Raw genomic sequence first — 21,064 nt, 5'->3', positions numbered from 1 at the left:
TCAGGGGAAGCAGAAGGGTAGTGATCCATGAGCCAGAACTGGGGGAAAGAGCCACCCTGGGAGGCATCTGTAGCCATGTGGTAGGTAACAGTTGGACTGGGTCTGCAATATTATCTGGTGGGAGAGAGAAGGATAAAGAACTCTACTGGTGGGCTCAGCTCCCCCTTTGAAAGTTCAATGGACTTAGAATTGCAAGTTTCTGAGCCCAGTTATACCCAGAATGGAGCAAGGCCCTTGCTCACACAGGAAGAGGAGTCACTGAACATACAGTATGGTAACACAGAGCAGGAAGAGACCAGACAGGACTAAGAAATGCCTGAAATGTCATGTCCAATCTCCCTAGTGTCTCCCTTTCCACGCTAACTCTCTGCCCCCTCCACTCTTCTCAGATAAACCTCAGGTTATAGAATTCATGCTCCTTCGTGACCCAGCTCCAAGAGTTCCATCTGTCTTCTGGCTCCTCCTTTCTCTTGCTATCCTCCGTGCAGCTCCTTTACCACAGAGACACTCCCGAGACCTTGGCATCCTCTGTTTACCTTATCCACTCGGTCCTTCTGGATTCCATATTGGCCACCAAAGCCCTTGGCATAGTCTGTGGGAAAAAAAATTCTGAGAGTGAAAATTGGAGATTAGAATGTTGGGAATGGGTAGGGAGAGGGAGCAGACGGACAGGGAGACAGGAATGTGGAAGGCAGAGAAAGAGGAAGAAATGTCAGAGAGAGACAGGGATGCCAGGAAGAAAAGGAAAAGGGTTGAGGATGGAGGTAGGGGACTCGGGAGAGAAAGAAGAGAGAGATGGAAAAAGGAAACACAATAGAAGTGACTACTAGCCCAAAGAGCAGTCAGGGTTCCCTGCCCTGTGGGAAGTCCAAGGTCCTCCCCCCTCCATCCAGGTCTAGGAGCTCTTTGGACTGGAGAAAGAGAGGGAGGGGGTGTGGGGGGAGGGGGAGGGAAATGGGAGGAGGGGAGGAGGTGAAAATTTGTAATAATAATAATAATAAAAATAACGAAAAAAAAAGAAGTGACAACTAAGGCAAAATACACGGAAATTAACAGGAAAACAAGGCGAGCCCTCCTACCATGGCTGCTGAGTCCCAGGGAAGAGCTCTCTGTCCCCACTAAGGCTGACTGGCCTGTGATACTCACACCAAGCCGCCCATTACCCTGCCTGGCTCTACTCCTTCCTCAATCCCTTTCCTCCTTGCCCCGTTCTCTGCCCTGCTTCCAATTCTGCTGTCCTTTCCATCCGTGTTGACTCTCCTCGTCCCTCTCCTTATTCTGGGACCTCGCTCCTCCCAGTCCACCCTACTTACCTCGCTGAGACTCGTGCTTCTCCGTCTCTCCCTTGTAGTCATATCCTAGAGCTGCTTTGTCCCGTTTATCCTTCTCTACTCCATAGCGGCCACCAAAGCCATGAGAGTAATCTGTGATAGACAGGGGAGGCCTGAGAGCCTGGCCTCAGCCCGCTGGAAAACGCGCGCATACAACTTTGTCACTAAGACCTAGTTGGCTAAATGACTTAAAACACTCTGTCCCAAACTACATAATCAACTCTTTGATCCTAATGCACAGAGGTCATGTGCAAGACGGAAATACTGGAAATCATTTTTTGATCGCAATAAAATTAAAAGCCAATATCAATAAAATGATATGGAAAATTTCCTCAATTTAAGAAATAAAAATACATAGTTTCAGTTTACTAGACACATGGCAGGCCCCATGTTCTAGAGCCAACACAAGTTGGATCCCATGGTTTTGTGTATGTTTGGTTTTGTATTGTTTGTTTCAAGAGAGAGGGCATGAAGTTGGGTGAGCAGGAAGGATCTGAGTAGAATTGGGAGGGGGGAAGAATATGATGAAAATATAGTTTGCCATGGCCAAACCAGCGGGGGGCTGGAGGGAGCCATGATAAGCTGCTGGAAGGGAGCTGCGAGCAGGGGAGCGACCCTCCAGGTGGCCAAGGCACTGGGTACTCACCTTTCTGAGATGCGTGCTTCTCCACTTCTCCTTTGTAATCAAAGCCCACTGCTGACTGAGGAAGAGAAATGATTGGTCACCGCTGTCTGCTTCGTACCCTTGCCTTCACTGCAGTCCTCTAGGGCCTTGGTCTACCCTTGTTCCTGGGGTTCATCTCGAGGACAGTTTCTGGTCAGCTAATTAAAGCATTCTTTTTGTTTCTGTGCTCCCTCTGCCCCCGCCTGGTGATTAGCTGTAGGGCATTGACTCCACTGTTGGTATGGTAATTTCCCACCTGCCTGGGCAGAAATCCTTGTGCAGCAGTTAGGTACATAAGGATTTCCCCAAGTTTGAATAAACGGCATTCGGCTGATCTCCTTTCGAATGACCCAGGTCTCTTTGTGTGTTCTTTCAATCTCCAGGCCCTTGCCCAACTCGCAAGGTACAGTGGTGCGTGAACTGTACCGAGGGTGTAACACAGAATCGGGTGTTACACAGTCCCAGAGGCAGTGTTGGGGACCCGTGGCTAAGTTTGGAAGTTGAAAGTAGGAACAATGCTACAAAGCAGTCATCATGGCCTCTGGACCAGACCACTCCAGATCCAAATCCCACTTCCCTCATTTATAATTGGTTAGCTTTGGGATTATTCAACACCACTGAGCACTGGTCTCTTTAAATGATATTAAATGTGTCTTACCCACTACAGTGGCAAAATTGAGAAAAATGCTCTCTCTTCATTTGGAATAATATGACAGCTCCAGAGAGCAAGGTATAGTATCTGCTGAGTTAGCAAGGAATCAGCATTTACCCCCCATGTGAGCCTCACAAACTAAGATGAGGCAATAGGTAGCAAAGACCCTGCAAACTAAAAGCTATGTGTGCCTCTGGGCGCCTATGAGCTAGTCACCTCACTCCCACTGAACTGTGTTGATCTCAGCATGGCCTCACAGGGATGCAAGGCACAGATTTTGGTGGGATGGGATCGAAGTTGGTCCCAAGACCTAAGCCATCCTGGGAGCTGTGTCCCCATCTGCGCAGTAGCTACAGGTTTCTAAGCAAAGCTTGGTTTTGTATCTTAAGAACTAGTCTCTTGGTTTCCCTGCTCCCCTCTTCCTTTCCCTCCCTCCCTCTTTCTCGGGGTCTCCTATACCTGAGGCTGGCCTCAAACTCCCTCTGTAGGCAAGGATGACTTTGGACATGTGGAAGACAGAAGGTAGTTAATTCTTAGATAACCAGAGACCGAGGGAGCGATCAGGCTAATGCCTGGGTGCCTCCACTTTAGATCCAAGGCAGTTGACTCCAGGACTCTCGCCCAGAAGAAATCCCCCTATTCCTGAGGCTTTTCCTCTCTGACAGGCCACGGGTCTAACTCCCAGCCAGTAGGCTGACTTGCTCCTTACCCCACTGTGGGCCACAGATAACCCACCAGGCAGGTTTGGCTGGGCAAACTCCATGCCAGGAGGCTAACTGCACTGTGGGTTGCTAAAAACGAGGCCTTGTGGAATCCTGTGGGGTTTATTGTCTGCAGTTTCAAAGGTCCCCAAGAGTGTCACACCTAGTCAGTGCCGTGCTGTCATTTAATAAGACACAACCAGCTAAATGCATCCTGCCGAGACCAAGTCCAGCAGAAGTGGAGCCAGCTTTGCTCCACACCCAGTTGAGAAGTAAATAAACCCAGGCTCCCTGCACATCAAGCCGATCACGTTCCCCCTCTAGACACACACCTATTCATCATGCAGGGGCTCTGACTTAGTGTGTCCCATGCTATCTCTGCTGCAATAAATCTTACATGTGGTAGACATGGCAGGCACACTTCTCCTGTAACTCTTGATGGACAAATCGACTTGTGGGAGGGGGGCTAGCAGGCAACGCATTTCTGACCCTCTACTTCTACCTGGGAGCTAGTATGTCCAACATACCTAGTTTATGAGGCACAGGGGTGGTCCCCATACCCTAGGCTAACAGCTACCAACTGAGCTACTTTCCCATCCTCTAGTCTTTCATTCATGGTTTATGGACATGTGAACTGCTTAGGTGATGCAATTTGTGCTTGTAAAATAACAACTAGCAATAAGGGGTTGGGCAAAGACCACCAGAAGGAAAGCCAAGATCTAGGACATCCTCCCTTGTTTCTAGAACCACATATGCTCCACGTGACATTATTGTCTTTAATGTGTTTTCTGTACTTCTTTTCTTTTACAGCATGTTTTGAACTTTCTCAGTTTTGTTTGGGGTGTATTTTCTCCTACAGTGCAAACAATTATTATCCTAACACTTTGCAGCTTGGATTCAGGCCTACCTACTAGTAATAATAATAATAATAATAATAATAATAATAATAATAATAAACCAGATGTGAAGATTCTCTAGTCCATTCCTCTCTCCCTCCCCCTCTCCTTCTCCCTCCACCCTCCCCCTTTCAGATGAGACTCTAACCTGTGCCATGAAAGGATTCAGCTCCTGATATCCTAAATTGGAATTTAAAGCACCAAGGATCGCCAGCATTGCTCCTTCCATGGAATGAGCCTCACCCATTTAGAACTGCCTTTTGTTCTCTTTAAAGCTACCCTTGTACACAAAGGAGTCTCCATCAACACCCCAGCTTCAGGGATCATTTCTCAATCCTTCCCCTTCTCAGAGCATTGCCGTCCTAATGAATTAACCGGCTCACTTGCTGATTTGAGGAATTCTTCTCTGCTAATGCCTTGAGACATTCTTACTCAGAATCTTTGCCTATTAACTGACTAAAGGAGACTTTGCTGATGAACCCTGGGCCTCTCCTGGGCGAGGCCAGAACTGCACTGTAACCCCAGCCCTAACGAACTTAAATGGATGATGATGCTACACACACAGCCTCCCCACCAGCCCTGCTGAGACAGGTCATGAGATCTGTCCTGGACTCAGTGCCCGTACCGGACACTCGTGGCCTCCGCTGTCCTGTCTTTCACCTGAAGAAGCATGGACCTGCATTTAGGACTGAGTGTTGGTGAGGCCCACATAACGTAAGGGCTATGGCAGAGAAGGAAAGTTGTCACTTACCTTGTCTGCCCGGTCCCTTTCAACTCCATATTTGCCCCCAAAGCCTCTGGCAGCATCAGTCTGAGAAGAGTGTTTCTCCACATCAGCGACATATTCGTGGCCCACAGCACTCTAAGGAAAATCAGGAATGGTGCATAAAAAATCGCAATGACCTTAAGTAATCGAGATGGCAAATGGATGTCAGGATACAGGAAATTCCCTTCCGGGTCAGATCTGTAGCCTTTGACAGGGGCGCCAAGGAACCGATGATGGGGGCCGCAGTAACTTTCTCTAGAGGGGTGCCCATCTTAGAATCCTTTTTCACATCACAAGAGAGCCATTGCTCAGATGCCTCCAGGAATGTACTGGAAGTCAGAAGATAGAGAATACATAGCCAGAGCAGTGTTGAACCCAAAAGACGGGAGAGGAGAGCTCAAACAGGGGCACTGCAGAGCGAAACAGAGGAGCAAAGCTTGGGTGCATCTAGAGGCACTGACTAGATGCCCTGACCGAGGTTGATGACGTCTCTGCTCCAGCAACCAGGTATCTCTGTCCTAGATCTTTAATCATTTGAACAACCAAAGTTCAGAAGTGAATTCTGAAGTTTTCAATGTACATATAAAAGATTAAAGGTGCACACCTTTAATCCCAGCTCTTGGGAGGCAAAGGCGGGTGGATCTCTGTGAGGTCAAGGCCAGCCTGGTCTACCAAGTGAGTTCCAGGACCAGTTCCAAAGCTACAGAGAAACCCTGTCCCAGAAACAAAACAAAACAAAAGATTGCTAAAGGTCTGAGGAGTGGCTCGGTGTGTATAAGAGTCCTTGTTCTTCAAACATGAAGACTTAAAATCAAATCTCTGGCACCCACAAAAACAGTGAGGCATGGCTACATGTACCTATAACCCCAGCATGAGAAGGTAGAGACAGGTGAATTTTGGGAGCTCCCTTCCCAGGCAGCCTGGGTGAGCTTCACACTCAGTGGGAAATCCTGCCCCAAGGCACTAAGGCAGAGAGCTGCAGAGGAAGACATTTGACATCTTGCTTGTGCACATACAAGTACACTCACCACCCGCACAACCTGCATGCACGCATACACCACATACAATATATGCATACAACACACATACACACATAATCACATAATACACTAAGGCAGTGGTTCTCAACCTTCCTAATGCTGTGACCCTTTAATACAGTTCCTTGTGCTGTGGTGATCTTAACCATGAGATTATTTCATTGGTACTTCATAACTGAAATTTTGTTACTGTTATGAATCATAATGTAGATATCTGGTATGCAGGATATCTGATTTGTGGACCCCAAAGTGTTGTAACCCACAGGTTGAGAAAAGAAAATAAGAGAAGTTGCAATACAGACAGAATACACAGCATTTAAAAGCAACAAATAAGTCTATAGCTTATTTTCCCTCCTCCACTAATGTTCCCTGCTTCCTTAGTCTGAGTATGGCATAGTTTCGTTTCGTTTCTGTGATTACAATAGCTTCCAAAAGAAACTTTAAAGGAGAAAGGTTGTATTTGGCTACAATTCCAGGTCAAGGCAGGAACTTAAAGGAAACAGTCACATTCACACTCAAAAGCAGAGAGAATAAATGCATGTAGAATTGCTGATTAACTCGCTGTTTCTACTCTTATATAACACAGGACCCAAGCCCAGAGGTTGGTGCTGCACACAGTGGGCTTCTCACATCAATTAACGTAATTAAGACAACCCCCAACAGACATGCCCACAGGTCAGTCTGACCTAGACCGTCCTTCATTGCTGCTCTTTTCTCAGCTGGTTCCAGATGGTGTCAAGTTGTCAATTAAAACTATCCCTCACCCAGGGTCACAGTATTACCTGGAGCTGCAGCAGGCAGCTGCTCTAATGTCTTGACTCTCTTTCTGCCTTCTGTATTTTGTGTGTTGAGATGGGGGGAGAAAAAGATACTAACAGCACATAGATCATTCTCCTTTAAAGCCCAAATGGACATCATATTTGGAACAAATTTTTAATCAAAGCCCCAATAAGATAGTACTTTGCTTTTCATCAATTTTTCTCTAAAACAGACCTCTTCTTTTCTCCTCACCTTGTCCATCCGGTCCCTTTCCACTCCAAACCGGCCTCCATAGCCATGGGATGCTTTAGGCCCCGACTCCAATTCCTTCTTCTTGAGAATGTCATGTTCCTCGGACACTTTGTTCCTCAGCTGGTGGATGCTGCAAGTAACCACACACTTGAGGCTCACCTCGTACAGGGAGGTCAACAGTCCCTTTCCCAGAAAAGTGGAAATCTTTTATAGCAAAACTCTTGAGACCCCCAAATGTAGCAGTGACAGGTTTGGAGTAAGAAGTTGGTACAACCAACATTTAAACACTCTAGAAGCCAAGATCCTGTGATCTCTTATCTTTCTCACTAACATAACCTTGTCATCTTTAGTCCCATTTTTCATGTTCTCATGTAAACAGATGATACCAATATACTTACTGTAGGAGCCAGCCATGATAAGCTAAATATGAACATATCACTCAGAGGAAGTTCTTTACTTCCAACCATTATCACCTGTCAAGAGTAGTACTCAACCATCCATAAGTTTAATAAGAGGCCTGAGCCTCAGTGGTTTACCCTGAAGCAATACCTGGCTGCAGGAAGGGTCAAGAACTGAGATTACCCGAGCACCACCCCAAAATAGACCATCCAAAGGAAATGCCTAATATTCCAACTGCTGTAGATAGAATCACCTGCCAGCACACACTCGCCAGGACACCCCTAGACAAATGTCAGGCAATCAGGGGTCCTGAACTGTATGCCCATATTTTTATATGATATGGCAGCCAGGCTCTCAAACCATAGTTTGTACCTGAAGTAGTCACGTGACCTTCCAGACAGGCCATCACTACGCTAACAAAAGGTCAGGGTGTTGTTTTGCTCCTTCCTTTGGAATTTGGAGGGTTCCTGAAAAGAGGTGCTAATTCAGCCTAATTCAGAGCTGGGGGCTCTCCGTTTATTCCAGTACATTGGACAAGCAGGGAGACTGAGTTTGCAAGCTTGCATAAAATAAAGGCTCTTTGCTTTTACATACGGGACTTGATCTCCTTGTTGACTGTTGGGGAGACTTTGCAGATTTGGGCATAACACAACTGAGAACTTATCACTCTCTCTGAAAAGACCTGCCTTCAATCACTTAGGTGATCTGTCTCAAGAAACATAAAGATATGCAAATGCCTTTAGTTCTAAGAGTCTACCCCAGAAAAACACTTTTAAATATGGCAAAGCTTAAGGTCTAGTGATTGAAACATTACAGACAGTAGCAAAAATAACTAATCCGTATACCTAGTAATTGGGAAATAGCTAAGAAAATAGAAATGCTATCTTTCAAATAACATAATGGAAGTCATTAAAACTGATGCTTATAAAAATGTAGATTTGAGTAAGTTTATTTATTCATTAGTATTAGTGTACTTTTATTAGTGTCTTTTTTGTCAAGCATTACCATTCTGCAACCTAAGCCTGATAATTTCTGAGAATAACAAACTCTCTTAGAACAGTTAAAGGTCCCATAGTTTAGGACTGGGACTCCACCTCTGACAATGACACTGGCGGGGGAGGGGGGACAAGAGCACTCACTTCTCGACTAAGTCCACGCTCTTTTCTACTACCATGGAGGCTGCAACCCCGAAGAGGGAGGAAGCCACAGTCTGTTTAGTCTGAAGATCTGAGCTGATCGATCAGCACTATGCCAACAAATCACTGCAAGAGCTCACAGATTTGGAAAATATGCAGGGACCCTGGACCATATAGAAATATCTGGGTGTCCGGGGACTCCACAGCTCAGACCCAGCAGAGACCGGTTTCAGGCAGAGTGACCGTCTCACAGTGGAGATGTTCTCCTTCCGTGGAAGATTAGACCCATCTGCTGGTCTAGCGGGATAATCTCGCTGAAGCCTTTGTAAAAGCCTTTCAGCGTTAGCCACGGTTTATTTTAGAGAGCTGGCTAGGAACCAGATGAAATCAATCCGCCTGCGGCTGCAGGCACCCGGTGTTCCCATGCCTCACCTGACCTCTTTGGCAGCAGTGAAAGCAGAGATCCAATGAGCCTGCAAAGGCCTCAGAGCTGCCTGGATCTGAAAGGACTGGGCTTCAAGAGGCTCCCAGCTGAGGTTTTCAAGGGAGAAATGGAGGGCTGGGGACAAACATTGTTTGCAATTGAGAAAATATGCAAATCCGCCTACTGAATGGCAGACTCCTTAGGGAAATGTACCAACAGATGACCTTATTTGAATGAAAATGTTTTGAACAACAACAACAAAAAAAAAATACAAAATTGTTTTTTTGTTTTGTGTCTCATTTTTGTTTGTGAGAAAGTCTCAGGTAGTCCAGGCTAGCCTCTACTCCCAATATAACCAAGAATGCCCTTGAATCCTTACCTTCCCACCATTTCCGACTGTTAGGATTACAGGCATCTGTAACCACATCCAACTGAAAATCAAACTTTTTTATAAATTTCTTTACCATATAGCTGAATCTATCTGAGTGGGTCTTAATATATAATCATTTTATTTGGTAAATATCAGTTAAACAACTCTGAGTATAAAGCATTGCCAGGCTCTAAGAACACAAAACATCTCATGTATGGTAACAGTGGGCAGATAGAAGAGACACAGAAAAGCAACTTGTTACAGCCAGGGTGCCCAGTGTCACATCTAAGGGGCTTTTGACACGCTGTCTCCGCTTCAAGCTTTCAAATGACATGGACCATGTGAAACAAATACATTTCTGGTGGAAATAAACTATGGTAAATTCCTTTTGGAAAACAGATTGGCAGTTTCTCAAAAGGTAAACACACACTGACTATATGAATAAGCAATTAGATTTTTAAGAATGCCCTGGGAAATATAAAAATATATGTCAACAAAGAGATTTGTGTTCAAATGCTCATAATATGTTTGTAACAGAAGTTCAACAACAGAGCAATGAATAAACAAAACTGTAATGTAGGTACACAGCAGACACTATTTTACAACAAGAAATAAAAGACCGATATATACAACGCTCTAGCTAGATTCCAAAAACATTATAAGTAAAAGAAGACCAATACAAAAGAGTATAGTCTTTGTTATCCATTTACTGAAGCTCTAGAGACACCAGGCTAACCACCCTACAAGATACAGGTCAGTGTTTATGTGTGTACTGGCCAAGGAGACACTGACTACGGAGACACGGACAAGTTCCAGTGGTAACTGAAATCTTCTATGTTCTGACCGTACTGGTGGTTACTTGTAGTATTATCAAAATTCATCGAACCATTTGTTTATAATTATTACACATTGATAACAATGACTTCTTTTTAAATAAGAAAATAATTAGTTGAATGATAGCTTTTATGTCCTCCTAAATAGGCCGATGCTTATGCGGTGGGCATGGCATGTCAGGAAGGCCAGACTGTTTTTGTGAGATAGTTGATTATACTGGGTAAAGATATGTCACTGTGATTGTTTAATAAAAAGCTAAGCAACCAACAGCTAGGCAGGAGGTATAGACAGATATTCACGACAGAGAAAGCTCTGGGAAGAAGAGGGAGTCACCAACTGCCAATGTAGACGAGGCCAATGTGTTCCTGGCTTTGCAGGAAGAGAGGCAAAGCCATGAACCGTGCGACAGCGTGGAGATGAATAGAAACGGGCTAATTTAAGTTATACGAGTTAGTTAGAAGCCAGCCTAAGCTAAGGCTAAGATTTTATAATTAACAAGAAGTCTCTGTGTTGTCGTTTTGAAGCTGGCTGGTGGGCAGAGGAGACTTGTTTCAGACTATAATGTACTCGGCTGCTTTAAACAGAACAGCAGCCTTAGGGAAAGGGGTAGTGGTCGTGGGAGGTCACATTCCATTTTAAAAAGAGAATCGTGGGCATGACAAACTAGGTCTATTATAAATGATATGACGTAGGGACTAAAGCCCATAGACTCAGGCTGAGCTGAATTCAAAGTGTATATATATAATATGTCTACATCCTTAGACAAATTGTGACGATCAAGAATGAATACCTTACTTCTCTGTGCTATGAGAATGACATCATCATCTATTAAAGACAGGCATGTCTGCATGATGGGTCTCAGCTCAGTTCATGTTGCCCTTTATTCTTATCCATAGCTGCGGTTTTCTTCCCAGGAGCCCTGTGAGGTAAGGAGGCTGGTACTATCAACTCCAGTCATATGGTTAATGCCCCGAGTGCTGGCAGAGCCGAGCTGGTTGCCGTCCCTGAACCTCCAGGGTTCTACTTTGAGGTACTGTGTCATTCTTCATTTCTACTCAGTGTAGAATGGTAGGACCCAGAAATCAGGTAAGCCACTGAGATGGGTACCTCTAGCTACTTCTCAGTGAGACCTAACCCAAAGGCTTCAGGAAGCACCGAAGGCCTTGTCCAGTGCAGTGCTGCCCACAGTACTGTTCATAGTACATTCTGGGAGCTGACTTGTTTACAGTGCATTCTGGGAGCTGACCTGTTTCTTTTTACAGCGAAAGAAGATAAAAATCAAAAGTTTGATTTTAGAAACACAAGCAAGAGTTTTGCATGGTGATCTCATATCTGTTGAATCTAAAAGTAAAAACTGTGCTTACATCTTTGATGTCATTGCTTTTCAGTTATGTTTTATTTTACAAAAGCGCCAATATGTTACAAATTTGATAATAGACACACAGAAGACAAAACCCTCGGTCTTCTCCCGCAGTGAGTTTAAGAATCACTGTCTGAGGGTGATAAGGATGCTTTACTAGTCAAGGGGTAAGACAGCAGGCAGAGGAGCAGGCAAGCATAGGGATGGGGGGATAGTCCTTTACCACTGGGCCATTTCTCTACATAGCTGATGAGGGATGGAAAAATCACTTAAGCTGATCTATGAATTAGAAAGCCACCCCCAGACTAAATTAATTCAAGGCTAACCTGAAAGATACGAGTGGTGAGGGGGGTAGGCAGTCTGCCTACTAAGAACCACAGTCACTTCCTGTTCCTGTTTTGAGTCAGCTCAGTCTGGCGAGCCCTCTCCACTCCAGCTTCCCCTCCACTCCCAGTGTCTTGGTGATTCCCACTTGACCACGGAGGGTGGCTCAGTGGGCCCTGTCCAAAGAAAGTTAGAGGCTTCACATTGGAGTGTTCCCTGGAGGACCATTTGATCTGGGTATGAAGACAGAGAGGATAAAAAGTTTGCCCAAGGTTACCTAGCCTGATCCCACAGGGGATCCAAGCTTCTGTACCGTGAAGGCTTTAACAAATGCACACAAATAAGGCTATGGGGACATATCTCCATTTATTCCAGTGGCTATGGATCCAGTTAGTTGGATATCTGGAGTCACCACAGTGTACGGTCTCAGGGACCCAAGTCAGAGCTATGTGTACAGTGCTATGCCAGGCAGCCATTTAGGGAGAAGGAAGTCTTGGCTGTGGCATAGTCGTATTAAGTTTGGGGGCTGGGATTCTGATAAATCTCTATTAAAAGTGCATAGAGATAATATCACCAACATGCTAAGAAGTGCTAAGTGCCAGCAGACGCTCAGGTAGACGACTCAATGAACTCTCAACATGAACCTTCGGGTAGCTGCTATCATCCCCGTGAATTAATAAAACGAGCTAACTAAATTCATACTGCTAGTCATGACAGAGCTGTGAACTGAATCAAAACCTTCCAAATGCAAGCTCTTCTCATGGGCCGTTGGCAGGACTCTAGAAGTTAAAAGGCTCTGCTCCTACTGAAAGCACAAGAAGCAGGCTCCAGGAGAGGAAAACAGAGGGATACAGTTTCCTCATCTCAGTAGGTCCCAGAGTACCAGGACGGGGGGCCTTCACTCAGAAAAGGAAAAGCCTCCCTCAACCTTCTTAAATCTGTGAGCTTTCAGGGGAATGAGCATTAAAGAAGCTTCTGGAAAGGCCCTGTTCCTATTCTTTTTCTTTGTCACACTGTGTACTTTCCAGACTTGGTTGATTTGTTAAATATTCAGTCAGGGCTGGAGAGATGGCTCAGCAGTTAAGAGCACTGGCTGCTCTTCCAGAGGACATAGATCCAATTCCAGCACCCACAAGGCAGCTCACAGCTATCTATAACTCCAGTTCCAGGGGATCCAACATCCTCTTCTGGCCTCCATGAGCACCAGAACCACACGTGGTACAGGGCCATACATACTGACAAATGACCCTTACATATAAAAGTAAATAAAATATAAAAAATAATATTTAATATAGCTACTTAAGTCAAACCATTTATGTCTGAATGGTGTTCAGTAATATTCCAGATCTGCCCAAATGTGTGCTAAGTTTCCTAAGACTATGACAGCTGCAATGTGGCCATCACTGACACCTTTAAAATCTAGGGGGAAATGAGGCCAAAATATTGTTAGAGTGTGGTGGAGGAGTTGGGAATGGAGCTGAAAATCGTCTTAACCTTGCCAAATTTAGGAATGGCGTTGATTCATTATTTTTCAGCTTTTTTTCTTAAAGCATTGCATTTACTTTGCTACTAAAATATGACAGCCTGGTACTACAATGCAATAGTCCTAGTGAGCTGGTCTAGACTAGTCTGTGGAAGAGAAGTATGTCTCTCAAGGGCCAAGGACAATAGTCCACAGAAAACCCTAGATATGCCCATATTTGCTTCTCTCTTTTTGAGACAGAGCCTCATGTATTGTGGTGATACGATATTCTAAAAATATCTCCTACATCCTAAGAGATTAAAACTTTTGCTGTCCCTCACAGCCGAAGTTAATAGGCCTTGAAATCACTTAACACTTAAGACTGTGAGCCTGTTAAACCTGACTCTAGGAGAACAGTGTAACAACCAAACTTACTTGCCATCTGATCAATTCTTACAACCTAAACTAATGCACAGTTGCAATCTTAAATCATGTTCTCTTCTATGCCCCTGACCCAGATAATGCCTGTGCATCATTTGCTGAGAGCAGCAAACACAGAAGTTGAAAGCAACTTCCTGAAAAATGCCATAAAGGTTGAAAGTAACCATTGTGGATATTGGTTGATCTGGGTCAGTTGGAGCCAGAGACTTAATCCCATGTTAAACTCTGTTAAAGATTTTTGCCAGGTGTTCCTCATTCCTTTCCCCACATAAAGCTTTCTATGCAGTTCAATTGAGATCGAAGAGAGCTTTTAGTTAGGGAGATCCAGAAACCAGACACACAGTCATAGGGCAATCATCTGCAAGACAGACAGACACACAGAGACACAGGAACACACAGATTCACAAGTCAGCCTTCAACCAGTCTAAGGGACTGAGACACATACAGCAGACCAACAGAGGAAGGAAGGCAGACAGAGCATGAAGTAGGGAATTCAAATCTAGACTCTTTTGGTTAAACAAGGGGAAGTGCTTTTATTTCTTTCCTTGATGGGATACCAATGCATTATTGGTAACTCAGAATTAATCACTAACACACAGTGTAACCTAGGCTAGCCTTGACATTGAACTTCTGACCCTTCTGCAGAAACCATTCCACCCACAGCCACCTCCCTCCACCCTTCGGTGCTAGGATTACAAGCATAAGCTATCACGCCTAGTTTCTTTAGTGCTAGAACCAAACATGGGCCTTCACGCATGCTAGGCAAAATTGTTTCCACTTGAGCTACATTGCCACATTTATTTCAGATAAAAAGAAAGTTGAATCATTGTCTTGAAGACTAAACATTATTGCTGAAATAGGATCAGTCATGATTTTTCAAATGTCTTGTTTTTATAGTAACACTAATGGTTCCCAATTTCCATCGTGTAGTCCAATGCAAATTTGTATCTCAAGTTACTGCTTCAACTATAACAGCAGATATTATCTTCACTATAGAATTTACAGGGGAGTCCTTAACCTTGATATTTTACTGATGCCTTCTCTTTTTGAGACAGGGTCTTATTACATAGTCCTGGCTGACCAGAGATCATCCTGCCTCTGCCTCCTGAGTGCTGGAATTAAAGATGTGTAAGACCACACTCAGCACTGAAATCTTCTTAACTGAAGTCTTCTTAACCCATGGGCAGTCACCTTACACTCTAAACACATGTTCTGTATTTATGTGAAGGGATAGGTGAATGGCATTTTATAGATAATTGATAGAGATAGATAGATGGATAGATGGATGGATGGATAGATATAGATAGATAGATGATAGATGATAGATAGATAGATAGATAGATAGATAGATAGATAGATAGATAATAGATAGAGATAGATGGATAGATAGATATGGATGGACAGATGGATAGATGGATAGATCAAACTTCAGCATTTGTGCCTCTTTTCTGACTATCTCATGTCTGATTGAAGAAGGGAGATAGCTAATACAGCAAACTTCTAGGAGGAGGTGGTTCATAGAGCTGTCATACATAAAGATAGATAATAAGACAGATGATAAGATGAGAGAGATGAAACAAATACACATGAAGATATAGAAACACACAGAGACTGATTCTAGAACAAATAAATAAACAGAAAGATTCCTAGACATGGCTATTTTCTTGCTGCACATTGCCCAGAGCCCGCAGGCTTTTCATCAGCTCTCCATGGACCACCCCTCCCTCCCAGTCTCCCAGCACCTACTTGATGTGCTCTGTCTGTCCAGAGCCCTCGATGGTCTTGGCTCCCCACCGCTGCTCCTTCTCGGAGATGTCATTCTAAAACGGACAGCAGGCAACGTCATCAGCAAGAAACGGGCTAGATTGCAAGGAGCCTTCCAGCTCACCCTCCCCATCTCCGTCCCCTGCATTAGATGCTGCTTCAGTCAGAGTCTCTACTCTCACTCCCAGCTGCATTTATCCTAGCTCAACCCACATGAGAATTAAAGTTAAGCTAATGATTCTTAGCTTACTCTGAATCACCCACCCTTTCTTTCCTCCTTAGATCTCTCGGGACATCTCAAATCAAGGACCATAGGCCAGAAGAGTCCCAGGTTCAACTGATCTTCAACTTCAGGATGGAGTGACCTAGTCCCTCAATTTCACTACCAAATGCACTCACACCTGGGCCCTTCTATGTTCAACACCAGTTATCATGCATTCCTAATAATGTCAGCTAGTGGTTCTGCTGATCTGTCTCACCACGAAGACTATCCTAATCTCAGATATTCCTTCCTAATCCCTCTCAAAGGCCAGAGTGGCTGAGGTGTCCCACACCCCATGGTCCCAGCAAAGTTTCTGTCCTACTCACCACAAAGTCAGGGTCTGTATCCCAGTCATCACCTTGGGTCTCCACGGAAACAGACACATCATGCCCCACTACAGACTTCCACATCTGAGGGCGACAGACAGTGGAAATAATTAGGAATGACTGACAGAGGAATCAAGAGGAAGGATGGTCAGAATGGTGAAGTCAACTAACTACACAAGCAATCCAATGTTTCTCTCCATTCTTAGAAGGAAACAAGAGCTGAAACAAAGCAGATAGAAGTTCTAGGGAGAGTTCTTAGAAGAGAAGGGAGTGGGAGTTATTTAAGATTTTAGAGTGGTCTGAGTCCACCCACATCTGGAGGGAAGTCAGTGCAGATGTAGGCAACCCTGAACAACCTCTGTCAACGTGCCGTGACCACTCACTGCATCCACAACTTGTAGTACTTGACAACACCTTCTGCAGGATTGGGGTGGTATTTCCCTCAGATTTCTCCATGGTTTCCTTTCTAGTTGTCAGAACATAAATGAGTCCAGGGTGCCTCCTGTCTGTAATCTGCTTAGCTACATTGAAATTGTTTCACCTGCCCATGGGATACTGTCCTACGTTCTCTCTAAGACACACTCACAGAAGAGCTGTCAGGACAGTTGGCTGAAAGACCCACACTAGTTGATGCAAGGGGAAACATTGATGGGAATCACAGTTTCCTAAGGGAGAAAACACCAAGGCTTTATGTTTTAGCACTCAATTGAAAACACTGTTCAACTGTATTTAAAGATACATATATTCAAACACCGCATGAAACAGATCCCCTTTTGGAACACATGTGGGATTTACCAACCAAGTAAGCAAGCATCGCAGGGGTCTTTGGAGAAAACTAGTTTGGCAGGGGAGCAATCATTCCTCTACTGGATACCAGTGTTTTCCTGAGCCTTGCCAAGGGAGTGTGAGGAGGAACTGCCTAGTCACACTGTGGGCTTCTGAACAGTGGTGTGGCGAGGTAACAAGGGGCAGTGCCCATCTGCTCTGGTAGTCTTTGGGATTTCCTGGCTCCGCTCTTACCTACTGGCTGGCAAGTCCCTGCTCCCCCTTCTTTCTCAGGGACTTCCACCACCAGGAGGCCATTCTGGTGTTCACCACTGTTTCCCAAAGGAGACACTCTTCAGTTCCTATCTGCAGGACTCCATTTAGGCCCTAAGTCTCCACTGAGATGCACCTGGAAACCTCCACCCTTGCCTCTGTTTCCTAACAACCGCAGAAGATGATCCCTGGGGAAATCTGAGGTAGGTGAATTAAAGATCTGCTAAGGGGCAGCTAGGGAAGTGGTGAGCTAACCAGGCCAAGGGTCACTTGAGCTGCTAAGAACATTGCCTTCCTTACTTAGCAATAGCTACTGATAGGGGTTAGCACAGGTAAAGATGACCCGTGAACCACATCCTATGGCCTCTCTTTGACATGGCCTGGCTCTTGCGCTGTTCTGCAACAGAGTGAAACTGGAAAGGAGAAGTCAACTGTATTCATGGGCAATAAGGAAGCAGTGAAGTCTGATGGTCTCATCTTCTGTCCTATCCCCTGCCCCCTGGCCTCAGCCCATCTCTCTCATCAATCTCACATACCCATTTTTAAAATCAAAATAACTTAATATGCTTGCACTGTTGATGACTCATCAATAAGGTTGCTAACTTGAAGCAGAAGGCTGGAGAATAACCCGGTGAAGATAGCGAACGGCAGCACATCCAGTGCCTGAAGACAGTGTTGACTTATGACAACAGTCCATAGACACCTCAGTAATGTGACAGCCCCTGTGGGACCCCAGCCAGTCACACAACACAGAGTATGTACCTCTTAGCCAGATCCTAGACCAAGCACCTCACAAATACTAACTTAAATACTTTGACAACTCACTGATTCCTGTGATTTTGTTCCCCAATGTTAAATAATGAAGGGCTTAGCATAGCTGCCTGTCTCTGACACCCTGGGATTCCCACAAACACAGAGTTACCCCAGCTGAATAATCATGCCTGCATTGTCCCCTCAAAGCACTTGGCTCAGCACCAGTGTTCACGTGGGTTAATTCCTGTTCCCTTATGTCCCCATGTGCATTTTGTGCCCCCATAGACCATACAACAGTCCTCATCTTCTGTGGGACTCCTTTAGCTTAGTGCCCGGGGCCAGCCGGCCCTTAGAGCGGGATGTGTAGATCCTCAATAGAAGCCAGGGCATACTTGGCTGGGCCCGCGGTCCTAGATGGCTGATCAATCACGTCCCTGAGTGCAGGCCATTTCCTTGTTCCTATCTTCCCATGCTCATGGTCAACCACTGTACGCAGACCTGATGGCCATCACAAGTTCAGCACCAATTAGCAAACTAAGTGCTATGTGGATTTCTCTTCCACACTACCCTGTGCCCCCCAAGTCTCCCAGAGCTCTGAGTACCCACCTTCACTACTGTTTGTTTGAGCTCCCAGCTCCGGCTCTTCAAATCCTCACCCGGCGCCCCCACCAGCTGCTGCCACTTCAGGGCAAGAAACTGAGCAGCGGCTCAGTTCCGTTTTCAGGTTTTCTGTCATTTCCTGCCACACTGTCCTCACAGCTACTTCCTGAAGTTTGAGTCAGTTCCTTAAGCTTTAGGTACTTAAAAGGGTTAAGTGTTTCTGTGTCTAGTATTTTGAAAAGTTTTTGCAAGTCATGGGATAGTTATAAAAGTGACCACATCCGAGCCCACGTCCCTAAACAGTTAAGACACGTTCAGGAATGCTGTAGGACCGCTCTGTGTCCTACTTAGGACAGTTGCATCTAAGATAGTAAAAGAATTCAGAACAAGTCAGAGGAGGGTGTGGTAGCAAACATCTGTGATCCCAGTACTCAGGTGAAGCCTGGGCTACGACACTGTTGTAGAGGTCTGGTCTGAGGGAGGAAAACAAAAACAAGATTTGATGTGGGCTGGAGTAATCAAGAGAGGCTTACTGGGATATTGATCTGTATGTGAATCTTGAAGGGCAAGCCTGAAAAACACCTCATTACCTGTAGCACTTACAATGAGGCTCACACAGAACTGATGTCAAAAGCATAACTCCTAAGAAAGGAAGGAGGAAGTCCTAGCTTGTTGGGAAACTGTGTGGAGCCTGAGCTCACTGACAGAAGTCTGACTCCAGATGAATTCCTCCAAGAAGCAGGAGCTGTGAACTCTGACACACTCCCTGCTGTTAAGATCTGAGACCCTTCCCTTCTATCTTCAAGTTGGACTTGCTCAGGTGACTTGTTTGGGCCAATGAAATAAACCCTTTCTGAGGTGAAGGCCACTGCGAGTTTGGAGGCCTTTACAGTTGGCTGCTTTACAAATAATCCCCCGGGGGACTCCTCTGGCAGCCTGGGGCCCTCAGTGACAAAGAGGATTCAAAGAAACTCCCAAGATCATCCTAAGACTTTGATATTGAATCTGACCCAGGCTCTTCTTGGAATTGTGACCTGATTGCCCTAGAGATAATGAACCCAGAAAGGGCCCCAGACTTGTTTCACCAGTCTTGGACTGAAGAGAGCATTTCTGCAGGAGAACAGAGTATTTCTGCGGGAGAACAGAAAGCTCCTAAGGTCCCTTCCAAATGGACGCTGAACTTGGGACATTTCATTTGTTCTGTTAAAGCTGTTTTAAAGTAGAGACAATGTAGAAAGGGGAAATCTTTTAGTTAACTTAGAATGCTAATCCAATGTCAGAATATTAGAGCAGACATTCTAACACATCATATGGCAATGCAGTTCTCTGGAGAAACCATAGGACTTCAGAGATGAGACCGAGAAAACTCATTTCCCCTTTACAGATACCCCACATTCGTCCCTTGAGTGGAGTGTAGCACGCAGGAATAGCTTTGAAACCAAAGAGATCAAGTTCGAAATCCACTTGTACATTGAGATAGCTGGCCAGCTTTTCCCAAGCAGCAACTTCATACAAATGCGTAATTATACCCACCCTACCTTCATGAGCTACGATACCCCTGCACTGCGTGTCCTAGGAGACTGATTTGCTGTTGTGCTGTTTTCTCCTGAGACAGAGTGCCGCTATGTAGCGCAGGCTATCTTGAACTTACTATACGGACAAGACTGACCCCGAACTTACGATCTCCTGTCTCAGCCTTCTGAGTGCTGGAGTTACAGGCTAGTACCTAACGTTTTCCAGTGTTCTCTCAGAACTATACACAAGGCTTTGGGACTTCACCGTGGCACTCTGCTCCTTTAACTCAGTCTCGGGATGGCTTTCTTCCCCCACCTCGTCTTCTTTGGCTCCAGCAGCTGAGGCTAGAAGGATGCTCACAGCCCTCTGGTCACTTCTTCAGGTGATGAGCACAGAAGGGAAGACATCGTGTCCACAATGAGAAAGGGGAGGACAGTCACTCGTGACCAACACTCTCATGTCTGGATCAGGTGTTTTGTCTTCTCTTCCCATTGCCTCAGCCCTGTTCGCAGAGGCAGATGACAATGGCATTGAAGACAGAATAACTCACACCGCATGCCGTAGCTCAGGGGTTCTCACGGCTAGAGGTTGTGATGCTCTGGCTCCCGAATGGCTTCAAGGACCCCTATGGAGGGATGCACCAGGCCTTGTGTTCTAACCTGTCCTCACAGCCGCCGCTGTTGTTATGGGAACTTTCCAAGGAGATGCAGATGGGTTGGAAGTGGGAAGGCTGTTCTACAAACTACAATTCTGACATTAGAGATGAAGGAATTACAAGTTCTGAGACCTGTAGTCGAGTGAGGAGTTTATAGATGAACTGTGAAACACAGGATGAGGAGGACATGAACCATCAGTAAGTAGATGGGTTGCAAGTAGTGGCACTCGGGTCCGGGAATGGCAGAGTGAACACAGAACCCGCTTCCATCCAGCGCCACTCTGGGTCTGAAACAAACAAAACAACAAGATGAGGAAGTCAGCTCCACCTGAAGACACTTTCT

The 21,064-nt window shown here is 45.3% G+C and overlaps 1 protein-coding gene across 3 annotated transcripts in view; it reads right to left on the bottom strand.

Moving 5' to 3' along the window:
• Positions 1 to 21,015, bottom strand: part of Hcls1 (hematopoietic cell-specific Lyn substrate 1) — a 24,487-nt gene extending 3,472 nt beyond the window's left edge. The window contains exons 1-8 of one of the 3 annotated variants that reach the window (XM_050148903.1): positions 20,382 to 21,015; positions 16,161 to 16,244; positions 15,555 to 15,628; positions 7,059 to 7,188; positions 4,996 to 5,106; positions 1,978 to 2,032; positions 1,314 to 1,424; positions 537 to 592 (exon numbers count right to left, since the gene is read on the bottom strand). In XM_050148903.1, the coding sequence (XP_050004860.1) occupies positions 537 to 592; positions 1,314 to 1,424; positions 1,978 to 2,032; positions 4,996 to 5,106; positions 7,059 to 7,188; positions 15,555 to 15,628; positions 16,161 to 16,244 (621 nt within the window). In that variant the 5' untranslated portion in view covers positions 20,382 to 21,015. Of the gene's footprint in view, positions 1 to 536; positions 593 to 1,313; positions 1,425 to 1,977; positions 2,033 to 4,995; positions 5,107 to 7,058; positions 7,189 to 15,554; positions 15,629 to 16,160; positions 16,245 to 18,557; positions 18,859 to 20,381 lie in introns of those variants that run through there. The other 2 variants (XM_050148902.1, XM_050148904.1) reach the window with 2 other exon arrangements.
• Positions 21,016 to 21,064: the final 49 nt, after the last annotated feature.

This window comes from Alexandromys fortis, unplaced genomic scaffold, assembly GCF_014885135.2.
Source record: "Alexandromys fortis isolate MF-2015 unplaced genomic scaffold, M_Fortis_MF-2015_v1.1 scaffold_4, whole genome shotgun sequence".
Classification (NCBI taxonomy): Eukaryota; Metazoa; Chordata; class Mammalia; order Rodentia; family Cricetidae; genus Alexandromys; species Alexandromys fortis.
The sequence above is the reverse complement of the archived record's forward strand: the minus strand, read 5'-3'. Positions and strand labels throughout refer to the sequence as shown.